Genomic DNA, 17883 nt, shown 5'->3' with positions numbered 1-17883 from the left:
TGAGTGTGTTGATATTTTGCTTCTGTAAGATTTAATCACAGAATTTTAAAAGAGTTTAAAAATAGCAATATACCTTTTAATAGGAGTCTGAAAACCCATAAGGCCTGCAGCTGCAATTGTTGCAAACAATGATTTTACAAGTTATTGACTAGAGGATTAAATACAAATTCATGCTGTAGTTTTTTGGATTTTTAATTAATTGCAAAAAATGTTGAATTTGTCTGCTTGCTTCACAATTACGCAGTTCTGTTTTAGTTTGTGTTAGTGTGCTACGTCTGTTTGACGTTATGCATGACAAGATTCTGAAAATGTTCGAAGTTCAGTTAGAATACTTTTGCAAAGTACTGTACATGTCGGTGTATTAACACAACAAGCTTTCATGTATTTTTAATGCATATATTCCTTCTGTGTGAGTAAAAAAGCAGTTGAGAATCTTTAAACTTTGTTTGAATGAAGACAGTGCAGCTGTCTTCTCTAAACCGTGTCAAGCTACTGTATAATAAGCTGATTCCTTGTCATCATTCTCAGCTTCCTCAAACACACTGCAACTGTCACATCACAGCCGTCATTCATACATATATGGATGCAACAAATAGGAGCTATTTCTATACAAGAATGCAAATTGAGCAAAAACTGTCTGGGTTGAATTTATTTAAATGAAAAAAAAAAGAGCACAACAGGGTTTAGTGGCTGGAAGCCTTTATGGTGTAAAGAATATAGAGAAAAAAAGTTTATTTTAAACCTGCACTACATAAAGGTTTTGTTTTACAAAAATGTTTGTGTAAAAGCACAAAAAAGGACTATTACTATTAAAGAAATAATGCAACTGTAATTCAAATACTGGAGAAATGACTCAATAATACTTATCAAATTACACCATGCAGGCACTTCACTCACTCTGGCAATCTGAATCCTTTAAATTGAAAGTGAAATTGACATCACATCAGATATGCTTTGTATTTGTTTAAGTACTTTCAATATGTACGAAAAGGTCATATCTGGATGGCCATTTGAAAAAATAAAAATGGGTGAATCAAACTAGATTCTGACATAACCAAACCTTTACATTACTGGTCAATAACGGTGCAACTCTAAATTCCACAGCACCGATCCCAGTAAACATTTCAAATGAAATGAGAACATGTAATCAGGGGCGTCCTGTGTCTTTCACAAAACCTACTTCATTTCAGCTGCCTTTACGAACCTCTTCTCATCCTTATACGGCAGCCGCTTGGACCCCAAAGCCAAGCACATTCATACAAAAGACAAGATAAATGTATTTGCTAATCCCAAAATAAGAGAATTGTCAACTCATGACTTATAGGATATCACTTTAGCATGCATAACATTGATGGCTCTGCCACTCTGCATCCACAGATTCAAACATCTGTGTTTTGGTTATGCAACTCAGTGAAAAGGTTTTACAGCACTTGAACTTTTTCAGAACTTCTCACCTTGAAAGGAGACATTTCAGTGGATTGTGTTAAGTTTTTGTGACAGACCAGACCAGAATAGAAAATAGTCTACAGTTAGTCATACAAATATGAATTTATTGAAAAATGAATGCACTTTGCAAATTTGCAAATTTATTGCAAATTCATTCTTCTTCATGAAGGTTTTATTTTATTTTCACTCATTTTTCTAAGCAATGCCTGTTTTTCCTATCCATTAAAAATTCAACAAGAACAGGAATATATACTTTTTAGAGTTTGGGCGCAAAAGAAGTAAGTGCGATAGTTATATATTCTGTAAAAACGAATCTATTTTTCTTATGGCTGTTAAAGCAAACTTTTCTGCAGTAATGATAGGTTCATTGTTATGTGCAGAAGGGAGTCTGAATACACCTCAGCTGAACTGATTCATGACATGATAAACCAACTGCCAAGATGACATCCAAATACCAATTGCTTTGCTTTGCAATATTCAAACTCACAATGCTTTTAATTTCAGAGTTCCATATCTTGCTGTACCCAAGAATATGTTATACAGTAATTGCCTGCTCTCCATTTTTAGATAGTGTTTTTGTGCTGACAAGTCCCTAAGGATACATAATTATTTCTCTGTTTTATTCAGTTCTTCCATAGCACTTTATCATGTAGTGCAAAACACCCCCACCCCCTTTTGTAGAACTCTGATTAGACTCTTGCTGTGCTTTAAGGTTCTTGTCTTTTGCATTTTACTGTGAGCACTGCTTCTACCATCTGGCTTGCTATGTTTTATTTGCTGTCTAAACCTACAGCAGCTACTCCCAAAGTTGTATATTCATCAATATGTGGGGAAAGCATTTAGTTCTGATATTTTTAGCTCAACAAAATAATCCTTAATGAAATACAATAAAGTGTATTCATTTTTCATTTTAGAAAATTCATGTCTTTACCAGCAAGGCATGAAAAGTGAATTTGGAGGACGTATGAGGTGACACCTAGACAGAAATTGCATAAATAACGATGTCAGGCTGTATTGGAACTAAATGAGAAGCTTTGCTTTTTTTCTTTCATCTGTAATAAAATTTGTATGAAGACTGGAAACCCCCAGACATTTCTAAAACTTGTGAAGGGAACACCGTCAGGGAACACCTTCAGTGAAGGTGGCGACGGTGGTAGGGGCTCGTTCTGTAGAGTAAACACTTTGCGGTCCTCGGGACTTGATAAAGCATTATACAGTACAGGCCATTTATCAAATACCTCCCACTGCGCTATTGTCTATCTGACATGTTTGCAAATGAGCTTTTGGCTAGAAAACCTTTGTCCCAAACAACTGTTGCTTTGTTATCATACCTCATGTGATGTCCTTGATGAAATAGAATAAAAAATAAAAACAGTTCATGCTGTTCTTATTTGCATTTCAACAGCATATGAAAGTATGTGGCTTTAAATAATGTAGCTAATGTCCCTGCTGTCCCTCTCCACAAGTTGATCTCCAGTCAGACTCCTAGATATTTTTTGATGAAGTTACAAAACATGAGTTTCATAATTAAAAACTCCAAATGCACACAGTTTTACATACATTCGAAAAAAGACACATGCATTTTTTTGCACTGTTTGATGTGAAATCAGAATGAACTTTTTCTGTTTTAGGTGAGTTTGGATTATCAATTGGCATTCCATTTGCTAAATGGCAGAATAATTGGAGAACTTTTTTTAATTTACATTTTGCAAATGCTCCATTTTCATATTTGCGAGTGTTACAGTGGTTTAGATCTACTCTGCATCCCTAGAATCAAAACCAAACACAGAGAAGCATTATTCAGCTCTTATGTGCCTTTAATCTGGGACAAACTTCCAGAAAACTGCAAAGATGCTGAAATACTGAGTCCTTTTAAACAACATTCTTCAAGGGAAGGGCAGGTATCCTGCATCATTTAGATGCCTCTCCGCTTCAGCACACCTGGCTCCAATATTCCCATGTGCTACAGTGGGTAGCACAAGGGACACATCTAAAATTTGCAAGACTCTGAGCCTTGAGGAAAGCAGTTTGTAACTGCTATTTTAAACCAAGACAACTTGTTTAGCATTTCCTTTGATTAATAACAACTGGCTCACTAACTAAAACATTACATGAATATTTAATAATTATTCTTAATAAATGTAATGTTGGCGTTTGGTGAAATATGCTTGTTTATGGTTGTGTTTTTAACTTGTAAAATACTTTAAGCTGCTTTGCTGCTGCAATGTCCAATATAAATAATCTTGACTTGATTTGAGAAATTATAATTTTTGTGGTGGCACTCATAAAGTTTTGTAAAGCAGCAAGAAGGGTCATTGATTACGGACTACGAACAAAAGCTGGTGAGGTTGCAGCAAGAAGCTACCTAAAGTAGCACGCTGTAACTTTTATGCCCGCCTCCCACCAGCTCTGCACTATAAAGCAAATGACAGAGGCGCATCATAAACCACACAGTTTATAGATGTGAGATGATTTGATGTTTCACAAAATGCGCACAATTTCAACACATTTACTCACTTAAAATACTGTTTTAGATACGACGCTAAACTGGGCAATAAAAGACAAAAATGCAACATCAGCTCAAATTGCACTTTGTTGCTCTTTGAAATATTAAGTTGACTTTTCCCATTATAGTCTCATGCTGTAGTCTGAATATTCAGTATTTTAAAATTGTAACCTTTTATTGCATTATTTCATTACTTTGATGCATTATGCTTTCATTGACATATTAACATATTTCATTCATTTTTCCCACACTAAAGGAATGGATTATGCACAATAAATAAGATAAAAAATCCACACTGTACTGACTTGGAGTATCACAGTTTATATACCACATATTTTCAATAAAATACGCATTAAGACTAGTAAAGGTATTTTGTAAAAAATAGTTGAATTTTTATTTTTTTCTTGTAACCAGTTCAAAATGTACTTGTGCTCTGTGAAAACTGTAATCTGCCACGACAGGCCAGAAGACAAGTATATTGAGATTGAGCACCAGAAAGTACCAACTTTAATAAAGAGCTAGAGGTTTCAGAATTATACTTCTCAACAATATATTTGGCATACCTGTCAGAAAAGTGTTTTTAAATCTTCCTCTACTCTTCAAATATAATCTTATGTTTTATTTCAGAAACTTCCCTTGCAGTTTTCACTGTAGGACATTTTTCCATTTATTTAATTTCCAGCTCTATCTGAAGTGGGATACATTTTATTAAGCTTTCTGTTTTCTTGTGTTTTGTTTTTTTAGCGCATGAATTTTAAAATGTATTTTATTGCACAGTAGTTTGATGGTCTCATAGCAAAACAAGGATGTGAATCAAAATGGTTACATTTCACTGTTCACCGGTGTGTAGTCTTGCATCGCTATTCATTCTTAAACTACCTGGTATAGCTGTTTCTTTTTTTTTTTGTCTTAATACCACTGAAATGTACCAAGAAATACAACTCTGGACTGTTCATGTTCTACCTCTTCCCTTTTTTTCCTTCCCCCAGAGTTTTCGAGAGCTGTTGCGGTACGGCCGATGTCATACGCAGCAGTGTTACGAATGAGACAAGACAGCTCTTCGTCAGTGCTCAACTCGCGCAGCAGACCTCGACAGCAGCACAGTGGTGGGCTGGTGACTCCTGACTGGCCTGTTTTCTCCAGTCACCCTCTGTCAGCCCTCAGCCTGCTGGGCTCTCAGGAGGACCTCAGGAGTGAAGGTGAAATTAATGTTGCAGTGAAGCTCGTGCTTTATTTGGGTTCATCTGTAACAAAATGAGCAAGTTTTGTTTTCTATTTGCGTAAAATTCGTCTTCATAGCAATAAATTACATAAATAAATAAATTGCAGAATTATAAATGCACTAAAAGTTTTTTTTAAGTTTCTTTATGCAGTTTTTTTCTGTAACTTTCACAAAAGATGATGAATCAGAAAACTCTCTGACATCAAACACAGGCTGTGATGTTTTCTTGTTGAGGTAGTTAAAGCTAGAACAGAAATCAGACAGAATACACAAATTTTGCCATATCTTCAAAAGAAAAAGCTCACTTTCCTATTTACAGTAGCTCTTGAAACTAATCCCTCTGACCTCAAGAATGTTATTTACTACCTTTTGTCCAGGCTTACATGTTCAGTTCTTAGAAAATGTCCATCAGGATTCTGAATTTTATATTATTTCAATCGTCTTAGGTCCTTCAGCAAACAAAAACCAGAGATGTAGCCCAGGAGTTTGAACTCCTAGAAACTTGATTGCTGTGAATAGATTTTTTTTCTCAGCTTTGTGCCAACACTCTGCCCCCAGGTTTCACGCATGTCTTGTCTGTCTGGATTTGATCTTGAAATGTATCCTGCCCATCTATTATCACAGTGCATCGCCTGGACTGACCAGGTCGTGGCCTTTGTGAAATTGAAGTAGGCTCGGCCTATATTCAACTCCCTTTGTGCTCTTGTCAAGATAGAAAGAATATCTTTGCCCAAGAGAAAGTTGTGGTTTCCGTTCACACAGCAGATGACCTCGACATAGTAGAGATGTATAATCTATATGAATTGTTCTGATTTTCAGTGCCATGTAAAAGTTTCTCTCCTTCTTTTCTTTTCTTACAAATATTATTAAGGTTTTATGAGCTACACCAAAACACACAAGTGTTCAATTCAGAAGTTTTGGGATAATGACGCAGTTTTTCAAAATACAGAAAACGCATCCGAAAAGTGCGGCAGGCATTTGAAATTAAAATAGCAAACTAAATAAAGTACAGTTATGAGCAGAAAATTTCAAGTATTGACTCTCTAACTCCGGGCTAACGTAAGCATGCTTTAATCTAATTATTCCCTTTTTTGCTCTTGCTGGAAACTTCTGTATTCACTCTGAAATTTGTTCTTAATTGGTTGACAGGACTGAATGAATGTACTGTTAAACTAATTAACTAAATAATCAGCTGGAAGTCATAAAAATAGAGGATGAATTTAAAATTCGTATGTGACTTTTCTCAGTATTTATTCACCATTTTTTTTCATTTATTTGCTGCAATGCACTTGGAACTAATTCAAGTTATCCTTGTCTTATTGGTAAGGCTGCACAGCACAGACACAGTTTCAAATGATTAGCAACATAACAAAGAAATGCTTCATACGTTTGTTGAATTGTGGGCCTTTTTGTTGTATGTTGGACCAATCTCTTAGTAGCTACATCTGTATTTGAATGTCTCATGTTTCCTTGGACTTTTTTTATTGATCAAGCATTGATAAAGGTATCAGTATATTATTCTATATTCTTTTTGTGGGGGCAGCACTTAACGGTGCAGACAGGCAGCATAACTCTTAATCAATTATTCTGTTTTAAGTGTATTATAACTGTGTAATCCATATGATTTTGTTTGTAATAACACTTATTGTCAAGCTGCACAAGTCACTCAGAGCTAAGTTGAATAGATGCAACAAATCAATACTGTTGAGTCTGTTTTACTTAGAAGACAGTTAAGCTCAGTGGAAATGGTGTGAAGGCAGAGAAGTCAGCTTTTTCATTTCCTTTTAACACCACCAGTGCTTCAGACTGTGGGTTGTAACACAGCATGCTTTGCAACTTAATACTGATGAATTTTCCTCCAGTGATTGGGATATTACTTGAAATGCTTTTCATTTCCCTGCAGAGCAATGAAATGGTGACAAATGCCTGGTGCAATTGTATACACAGTGAGAGGAAAGCCTTGACTCTAATCCTGACATCAGATCCTTTCTAAATTGTAGCAGTAGGCAAGATTGAGTGGCTTCGATGTTTGTTGAGAGTCCTCCAGATCAACCTCAAAGCCAGCGAATGTTATGTTTCGACTGAAAGGGACGAGTATTACTCAGATAAATCTTCACACAGAGACAGTTTGTCTGCTGGACTAAATGTCTTCATAAATTCTTTACTTTGCGGGAAAAAGATTGTTCTTAAAAATGCAAGACTCATTGGTCTTTTGTACATTTTAAATTTCAGAAAAGCAAAATGCAGAACAATATATGTGAAAGGCTGTCTAGTCTATGATTCAGTCGAAGCTGAAGGCTCAACAGAGCAGAATAAACTGGAGAAGTAGTTGTGATTTCTAACAGGAGCTGTCAGACACTCCAACTAGACCTACATAAATATGCTGGAGATTATATAATATGAACAGTATATTCTTGCTTTAGCTGCCTTTGAAATATTCAGTTATCTGATTAACATTTTCATCAACTGTAATGCAGATTTTAATAGATGACAAAAACTGGAAACTGCCAAATTAATAATTAAATTTCTGTATTTCATCTATATTAAAACTGATAAAAATATTATTAAACAAATGGAATAACTTATTTTTTCCAATCTTTTGAAAAAGGTGTGTTCACTCATGAGAGTCACAAAACTTATACTGACATATTTAACTAGATCACAGCATAATATTCACAACAGAAAAATAATATGTAATTTTATGTTTACTAAAAATATATATATATTAAATATTTTATATTAATATTATATATTACATGTTATGTTTAACTTGAGGAGGGGAAACGCCCAGCTTTTCTTTTTTCTTGGTCATTCATTTCTTATTGAATTAACCTTGAATGCCTTGAATTTTGTTTCTGGTATGCCTGTAAATCTGAGGGACAGTGCTACACTTCTCTATGCTTCCTACCACCAAACTGATGTCATAACATTTTGACTCCTTCTAGCATCTGCAAATGAAGTGATTTCGCACTTTGAATGCATCACGATGAAAAATGTTCCCAGCACTGAGACCGGGACCTTGTGAAATCCTGTAATACTTGGAAACTCATAACAACATGGAAGACGAGTTTGGGGAAGAAATGATACATGGCAGGCAGTATCATTTCTACATGGCACTTCTTTACTTTTTAAATATTTTCTCTGTCAATGTTGGAACATAAAATTAAAAAGTCCAACCAAGGTGGGAATGAAGCCAGGGAGATGACTGATGTTCACTTTGTGTTCTGCTCTCCCGAACTTGGCCGAGAGCTATTTCTACGAAGCTGAAATCTCACTTATCTCACTTAGGCTTTTAGGCAAACTGCACTGGGTCAAATGTAATTTGGCAGCAGCTTACATGAACCAAAAAAAAGTGGTATTATAGTTCTCATTTTCAGTTAATCATACAGGATTAACAGGAAGGTCTCAGAGGCTCACTTCACACATATATGTAATTTGCTATCTCTCATTTGGGCTTTTTTCAGGCTTGTTCCCTTGTGTCTTTTTAATAGTCTGAAAAAACATATGCTGCCTGCATCCTGATGCCATTTAGCTGTTTCCAATTCAGTCACAGCATGGTGTTGTACATCTTTCCTTTCTGTTCGTAATTGTGAGGTAATTGGACTGTAAAACTGATTGGCACTCCTGGTGTGAACCACGCAATTATCGTCATCCCTTTCTGTTTTCCTCTCTTTTTTTCATCTTCACAGAAAGTGAAGAGTTTGGGCCCGTTTTCATCCAGGAGCCAGATGATGTTATTTTTCCATTGGATTCTGATGAAAAGAAAGTGATGATGCACTGTGAGGCGCGTGGGAATCCACTGCCCACATACAGGTGTGTGCTTCTTTTTTTGTCCCTGCTTCTGATTTCACACCTCATTAGAATGCATTTCATTACAAACATATTAACGTCCCCCGTTTGTTTTTCAGTTGGTCCATTAATGGGACAGAAGTAGATTCGACGACAGACTTCCGCTACAGCTTCATTGATGGAGATCTAATTATAACGAATGCAAGCAAGATCACTGACTATGGAAAGTACCAGTGTCAAGTTGAGAACAGTTATGGGATCATCCTCAGTCGAGAGGCTCTACTACAGTTTGCATGTGAGTATGTTTTAAAATCCCTCCAGCAGGTGTAACAATGTAAAATGTTCTGTCCGTAAAAGTGGGGAATCGTATGTTTTTTCAGAGTGCCATTTTACTGCACTGTCAAGTAAAGATATTTCCTGCAGTTCATTTGAAAATGTTTTAGGTTAGTTGTTCAGCAGACATGCAGTTCCACCAGGTGTTTTCTAATTGATACTACCGCTAGTCTGGAGGAACTGAGTGGGGGAAAAACAGGGAAAGGGGGTTTTGTGAAGCGGGAACTTGGATGGGGACTGAAGCTCCAAGGCAGAGCTTTGAGTAAATAGGCAGTGCTTTGTGCAAGCGGGTGTCAAGGTACCTGTGAATGACTGCTTTGTTTGCCGTTTTTCAGAAATTCATTGCACTTACCTACATTATAACAGCTTTCTAGTTTAAAAAGTGTTGAAAATCTTAAAATATTCGAATCCAAATCAAGCTTCCAGTCCACAATGATTGAAAAATATCCTTTTGTTTTGATCTGCATGAGATCTAATCTGCTGCAGGTCAGAATCTGTATCCTTAAACCCAATTTTGGTTATCAGCATTCAACATCTTCATCATTATCTTTTTGAAGACTTAATTGAACCTGTAAAAACTGCTAATAAAATATGCCTAACGTAATAATTTGTGGTTATGCTTTTACGCAAAAACATGCAGGGTAGTACAAATGGCAAACATTTAAATAAATCAAACTGAAATTATTTTCATTGACATGATTAATACCTGTTTGAGCCCCATGCTCACATTGTCTTCTCCTTTATTACAAAGCACAATCTATAGGATTTAAAAGGCTTTTCTTCTGCTTAACTTGAGTCAGGAGATTTGCAAGGTCATTAAGATGCTGTCTTCTATATCTGCTTTTCAGGTCTTTGCAAGATAAATAGAGAAATTATATGTAGTGAGTACATGAATATGAAAATTATTCCAAATCAATTTAACCATTTGAAGAACCATAAATATTTTGATTCTAGCTTACTTTGAGCGAATAAGATATTATGAATTATTAATACCCAATGGTCCATGAATGCTGCTAGTTAAGAAATTTCATGCACGTTAAATTGTTCCTTGATGGCAAAGTTGAGTAAAACAAAAAGAAAACTGTAGAACTTTAAAGCTGCCCTTCATTTGGTGTGAAACATTACCATAAAAAACCCACTTATTTATATGGTGGCTCAGGTGGAACAACAATAATTTTATACTAAATTTCTGCTGAGCAGTTCACTTTGATCACTTATTATTGGACTCACATCAGGTGAGTTATCAAAGTTTGTTTAAAAGACAAAATTATTCTATTTTTTAAGACTATGCAAAGAATGATTAATATTCTGAAGTTATTGTATAAAAAAAGGAAGCTAGTAAAGCTAAGTATTTTTTTTTATATCTTTTAATTATTAAAATTTTTCTTCTATTTTTGAGTTGGGTTTTGTTATTCATGTGATTATTCAGATTATGTTTTTATTATTGATAATATTTACAAGGAGTAAAACAACTGTGGTCTTTAGCTGTGTAGGGTTATCTGCCATGTTTTTTAGTGGTGCATCTGCCAGATAATACTATAGCCATCTGGGTGCAATTTAGCTTTCTTTGCAATAGCCGCTAGCTAGCTGGAGGCAGAAGACTACTCCTGTTTTTTTTTTTTTTCAGCTTATAATGAAGGGAAAAATATCCTGAAAAAACCTTGCTGGCTTAGTTATCAAGTCCAAAAGTCCAGATGCATTTAAAGTTTATTGATGTTGTGATTTTTGCTTCTGTATGCAGTGAAACATCTGACATGCTGCATTTACGAGATCATCAAAATACACAGTCAAGAGACTATTTTCATGTGCAGTTTTAATGTTATTTTTTTATTATTTTAAATCAATTATCAAAAACAGAAGTTTTATTAAAGTAATTATTTGAAACTGTGTGCATTTGTTTTAGAATTTTATTATGTTTTTACTGCCTGAAATGTAAAATTCAATCAATAGTTTGATGCACAGAAATAAAGTTCTACATTTTCAGGCTTACACTGTCAAACTAACTTTGTTTTTATGAAGCACTTAGTATGCTCCCATTATTCTCCCCTATCGATGTGAAATTGCACCATCTTGGTTCCAGAGGTGAATAAACAAAACAAGGTTTGCAGTACGACTCAGATGCTGGATTCAGTTCCCACCGGCTCTGTCTGATGGTGCATAGTTACGCTGCTAACTGGGTGCATGCCCTTATATGTGGTGTCCCAGTGGTAAATCGGAGCCAAAAGCACATTTTTTCCAACCGCTAAACCCCCTTGGCCCACCTCCAAAGCATCATCATGCGCTAAGACAGCACATAACAAAAGAGCAGGGCTACTGAGCTCAGAGGAAAACCCATTGCTGGTGCACTCAGTGTTTTCCTTGGAGCAGTGACCGTAACAGCCTTATTGGTAACTTACTGGAAATGTACTACTTTCGGCCACTGAACTGTAAGTTAAAAGAAAAGTGCATGGTTCTCTTTGTTTTTCCAGGCTATGTTTTGAGGGGATCTTAGCAAATTTTCTTTTTCTATCCTCAAACTTGTACTCTTATGTTTTAACCATGGTTATTGCTAATTGGAGAGAGAGAGTGAAAATATAAAAGTAAAGAACTATTGTAAAATGTTGTCCAACAGTGACTGGATTAAGTGATGACAGAAAACAAAAGACCTTCAGTAAACCTTGGAAAATGTGCAAGACTGTTTCAAAAATTACACAATTTGAGATGGGTTGAAAGAACAACCCTGGGTTTATGATAAAGCTTTCAAAACGTCACAGTTCTATGTTCTGAGAAAAAGAGATTTTAGTGAAACACAAACAAGAAAATGACAAAATTATAGGTCTCACTACAGCAAAGTTTTTCCAAACCATGACATTTCAATCTCTGTTCAGTACTTGTGGTATAAGATGTTTTTTTTCCTGGAGAGCAATGATTTAATTTGATGATGTCATCTGGTGTCCAAATAAATCAGCTTTAGACTCATCAGTCCAAACATTAATCCAGAAGTCCTCGATCTTTTGCTGCATTTCTATTACAAATGTGCACAAAACCTTTTAGGTATTCAAATAGAAAAAAAATAGGGAACCAAGAACACCACAAGAATACTCTAGAACTAGAACAGCAGTCTTGAAATTCACACCTCGTAGGTCGCTGTCCTGCAACTTTTAGATGTGTCCACAGTGCTAAAATAAAGTGGCTGAATCACCTCCAGAGTATCCAGTCAAGTTCTCCAGAGTCCTGAGAATGATTTCATTATTTCACTCGGGTGTGTTATAGCAGAGATGCATCTAAAAGTTGCAGGATTGCAAACCTCAAAGATTGACTCTGAGGACCCCTGCTTGAACTTCTTTGGACTGACTAACAAATACTAATGTTTCTTCAGCAGCATAGACATTAAAATCTCTGGATGTGTTTTGTGTTGTTAGAAGAACTGTAGTTACAAGTAAGCAATTCCTTTTAGTGCCAATGTATGTATTCCTTTTTTCCTCACCATCTAAAAATACATAATTTTGGCTGCCGTGTTAATTCCTGACTCCTAATGTACATACGAGAGTCTATAAATTAGGTTTGTTAGATGAATGTATGAATGAACTGATTTCACTTTAAATATGTATTGGCTGACAGAAATGCCCAGATGGTAAAGCACAGACACGTTTCTTTTTCCCCTTTTTTTAAAAGAGTGCTGCTCCACTAGGAGCAACACGTGCTGCATTTCAACCAATGCCAGAGCCTTCATCTGTCTAGATCTCTTCCTCCTCCTCACTTTGGTCAAGGGTCATATTTGTATGTTGAAGGCTGTGCTTGAGAAATGCAACCTGCCTGAAAATGAGCTGTGTAACATTTAGATGCTCATTTATTTGCCTCATGTTGAGACAGGGACAGCTGTTTACACTTTTTCATAAATACTATTCGCCGGCTTGAATTATCCATCAAATTCATTATTAAGGGATTTTTACCCTTTTTTTGCTTGCATTCAGTTTTTTTTCTTATTTTTTTCATTGCTGTAGATTTTTCCAGCCATCCTTGAGATTTTTATTTTTTTGTTCAGAATTTCAAAGGAGGAGTTTAAGCTTTTACCATCCACATTTTCGTCTTTCAGACTAAAATGATTGTGGCTGTGATGATTAAATCTCAAACCTAATTTGACTGCCACAGCATAGAAGGGTTTTATGATCTGTGTCAGTAATTGCTTGCTTTTATAACAGCCAGCAAGATGGGCTAGTTTATGAAACCCCGGTGCAATTGCTCCAAGTACTTTGAATATACCGAGGTAAATAAGCTGTTCTTCAAATTCAAGTCATGTACTTTTTTGTTTAATCCAGTGATTCCCAAAGATTTGATTGCTTATTAAGATCCCCATTGAAAAATTCCAAACTATTTCTAATTGAACTGGCTCACTGCAGTTAGTAAATTCTTGCATAATATCGTAGGTCTCCTGTAATACAACATATCGGTAAAATTTCTAAGGCTCGGCCTCTAGTTTGTGTTTTTCACCCTTGAACTTTAGGGGCTGTAAGTCTCCATCAGACATTTACTATTAAATTCTCTGAGCAGATAAGACAGATCGATTTATTTCTCCCCTGAGGCTTAACAAAATAAAAGTTGATTCATTTTTTATTTTTCTGAAACCTCCTGTTCCCCCAGCCACACAGCAGTTTTTCTATGATGGTTTTTCCAACTGACCTCTGAATGCAAGTGCTGAGTTGTCCACTAAAATCAATAACTTTAGCTTACAGTGCTTGCATTTGTGGCAGAACTGAACTGAATTGTAGTTGGCATGCAACTAGTAGCTTCCTTCAAGATGTCATTTCTAATCTGACATACAAATGTTACATGGGAGCAGTATGAGGCAGCAGACAAGCAGCATAAAACTTTAAGTATGTCTTTACAGCATTTTGTTTTCTGTCCGCTGGACTGTCACTCCTTGATGTTGTTCAATTCCCAATGTGAGCTGTGCATCTTCAAAGATGCACAAAAAAGTGTGTGTGTTTTATAAAAAATAATCTTGTATCTAATAGTTCATAATTTGCACTGATATGCACAGCAGAAATTGTCTTGGCGCTAGAATAGAAGCCAACACAAATGGTTTTCCTCCTCTTCACTTTTGGGTTTATAGCCAACTTGCGGCTGGGAAAATGAATGTCGGTCCTCGATTGTCTCCTTTGCAAACGTCAACCAATAATGTGCCAAGTAACATTACAACCACGTGTTTCAGCTTCAGTTTCTTCCAAATTTCTGATATGCTTTGTGAGAAAGTTTGTGAATAGGTGATGTCTTTATATGAAAAATCACTTTTTCATATAAAAAGTGACAGGTTCAGAAAAATCTGCAAATATTGAACCTGTCATCTGCCAACCAAAACGCTCATTGATAATGTTTCAGTGTTTCCAGTGATCCTTGTCCAGACATATATTTGAGAAAAAAAGTTTTTCTCCTGCTTCATGAACACTGACTCACGTTAATTATCTTTGAGATGCTTTCCCAGACAGCTGAGACCTGGCAGTGCTGGGTTCATGACATAAAGCTGCCACAGTTTTGTTTTTGATTGATAGGTTATAATCCAGACTGATTTTGAACAACAACGTTTATAAGCATCCATAAAGCTACGCAAAGTGCTGGAAATGCTCATGATGAAAGGTTGTGACTGTTAAAAGCTGCTTGTACAAATCAGCCTACACAGTTCATTTAGGAGTGGGACAGATGTAATCACAGATGGTGGATTAACAACAGATATTGGGAGGGAAGTCTTGTCATGGATTCCTGCTACTGATCATTTAAAAATAATAATTTTCTCATCATCCTGGTACTTGGGATAGAACAAGATTGGGACAATACTAGATGTAATGCCTTATTGTAGCATAATTGCAACATTATATTCGGTAAATGTTATATTATTACAACATATTTGTTATTATATATATATATATATATATATATATATATATACATATATATATATATATATATATATATATATATATATATATATATATATATTATATATATATATATATATATATATATATATATATATATATATATATATATATATATATTATATATATAATATATATATATATATATTATATATATACATATATATAATACATTATATTCGGTAAATGTTATATTATTACAACATATTTGTTATAATATATATATATATATATATATATATAATATATATATATATATATATATATATATATATATATATATATATATATACATATATATAATACATTATATTCGGTAAATGTTATATTATTACAACATATTTGTTATAATATATATATATATATATATATATATATATATATATATATATATATATATACATTATATATATATATATATATATATATATATATATATATATATATATATATATATATATATATATATATATATATATATAATATATATATATATATTATATATATATAGATATATATATATATATATATATATATATATATATATATATTATAACAAATATGTTGTAATAATATAACATTTACCGAATATAATGTTGCAATTATGCTACAATAAGGCTGCTGCATTATATATATATATATATATATATATATATATATATATATATATATATATATATTATATATATATATATATATATATATATATATATATATATATATATATGTTTGTGCAGAATATGGACTGGAAACCCCGAGATCAAAGTGGGAAACACCCCCAAAGGTGGTAGAGAACTCCAGAGCTAAGATCCTGTGGGACTTCCAGATCCAGACAGACAAAATGGTAATGGTGAACCAACCAGACATTGTCGTAGTGGATAAACAACAGAGGAAAGCCGTTGTGGTAGATGTAGCAATACCAAGTGATTGCAACATCAGGAAAAAGGAGCACGAGAAACTGGAGAAATACCAGGGCCTCAGGGAAGAACTGGAGAGGGCCTGGAAGGTGAAGACCACATTGGTGCCTGTGGTCATCGGGGCCCTCGGGGCAGTAACCCCCAAACTGGAGCAGTGGCTACAACAGATCCCAGGAACAACATCAGACATCTCAGTCCAGAAATGTGCAGTCCTTGGCACAGCCAAGATACTGCGCAGAACCCTCAAGCTCCCAGGCCTCTGGTAGAGGACCCGAGCTCAGAGGATAAGAACCACCCGCGGTGGGTGAGAAGGGAATTTTTTTTATATTCAAGTTCCTGGATGTTGTTCCTTGGTGGGAGTCTGAAACATATTCAAACATATTCTGAGATTATATGCTTGGGGTCACGCTTGGTTGACTGGCAGGAGTGTCAGCTGATACGATGGCTGCTTGTCACACATCAGCTTCATCTAAACCACCTCTACAAAATGTTGGATTTTCTAGCAGACAGGTCATTTTCTTGCCGACAGATGAGTCAGTATCCTGTTGTTAGAGGCTTGACAGGGAGTAATCTGAAGAGATGGAGTAATGACAGACTGTGCCAGGTTTAAAAGTGCTGCTGCAAATAAATTTGCCTTCATTTGCCTTAAAGTTCCACGGTGAAATTCATGTGTTTTTCTACAAAGTCACTGTTTACTTATGCTGTACGGTGAGCTCTGCAACCTTAAAGACTTGCTCACTGAATAAACATATGTGACTCAGTTGCACAGCTGAGTCAGCAACAAATCCCAGCTCACCTGCTACAAACAGTTTTTGGTGCCAACTGCCAAACCAACAAGGTTTTATGTTTTGATTCTGAAAGCGTTAGTACCAAAATAAATAACAGCACTGTTAAATTAACATATCACATTTACATTCCAATGGGATAGTATGTGACAGGCCAACACAAGCTGGTGTTTACTGGGAAGTGGAACGGAAACGCTAAATAGTTTTCAACGGTTCTGAAAAATTGAAATGAGAAATGTCATTGTATATTTGTATGTGTATATTTCTTTGGTGCACTGCATAACAGTAAATGTTTAGGTGGTTTGGATGCCACAGTTTGCATCAGACTTAGATAAAGCACAATCAGGTTGGATGGAAAGTGCTGAACTTCTTTTCAAGTCTTACCACTGATACTAAATTGGACTTATGTCTGGACTTTGAGCCTTTCTAACAAGGTTGATTTTCCAGCCAGAGAAGCCAAAAATGCAAATGGATAGTTTGAAGAAGTAATTGTTAGAGGCTGTGAGGAAGTATGTACTGTCTTACCTTAACACTGACCTATCCCTGCTCAGTTCTAGTCAGATGCAGCAGACAAAATTCCCACCAACCTTCCTTGTTTTTTTATTTTTATTTTCATTATTATTATTTTGACATGGAAAATTAAATAAAAATTGAATTATTTTCTGTTCTTCTAAACTTTTGAACTTGTAATTCTCTCAGCCATAATCACTGTTTTCTCCATGGTGTTGTACGCCCCCACACAAGACATGCAGTGCAGATTGACTTCTGTCTGACCATGGTAGACTCTTAACAGTCCTATCAACTGATGAATACATGCAGAAAACAGTAAAGAACAAGGCACTCTTGATTTCTTTTAAATAAATATTAGTCAACAGAATCCTTGAACTTCACAGTCTAAAGAATTTTTGCATAAAAGTAACTAAAACAGCTCTTTTCCTGCTGTTCATCCTCGTTACTCTCCTATTACTGCTGA

The 17883-nt window shown here is 35.1% G+C and overlaps 1 protein-coding gene across 1 annotated transcript in view; it reads left to right on the top strand.

Moving 5' to 3' along the window:
• Positions 1 to 17883, top strand: part of cntn5 (contactin 5) — a 134275-nt gene that overhangs the window by 48949 nt on the left and 67443 nt on the right. Inside the window, exons 3-5 of the mRNA XM_055028705.1 lie at positions 4942 to 5151; positions 8864 to 8987; positions 9083 to 9258. Of these exons, the coding sequence (XP_054884680.1) occupies positions 4942 to 5151; positions 8864 to 8987; positions 9083 to 9258 (510 nt within the window). The remainder of the gene's footprint in view (positions 1 to 4941; positions 5152 to 8863; positions 8988 to 9082; positions 9259 to 17883) is intronic.

The sequence above is a fragment of the Poeciliopsis prolifica genome, unplaced genomic scaffold (genome assembly GCF_027474105.1).
Source record: "Poeciliopsis prolifica strain line A6 unplaced genomic scaffold, Auburn_PproV2 SCAFFOLD004, whole genome shotgun sequence".
Lineage (NCBI taxonomy): Eukaryota > Metazoa > Chordata > Actinopteri > Cyprinodontiformes > Poeciliidae > Poeciliopsis > Poeciliopsis prolifica.
The sequence above is the reverse complement of the archived record's forward strand: the minus strand, read 5'-3'. Positions and strand labels throughout refer to the sequence as shown.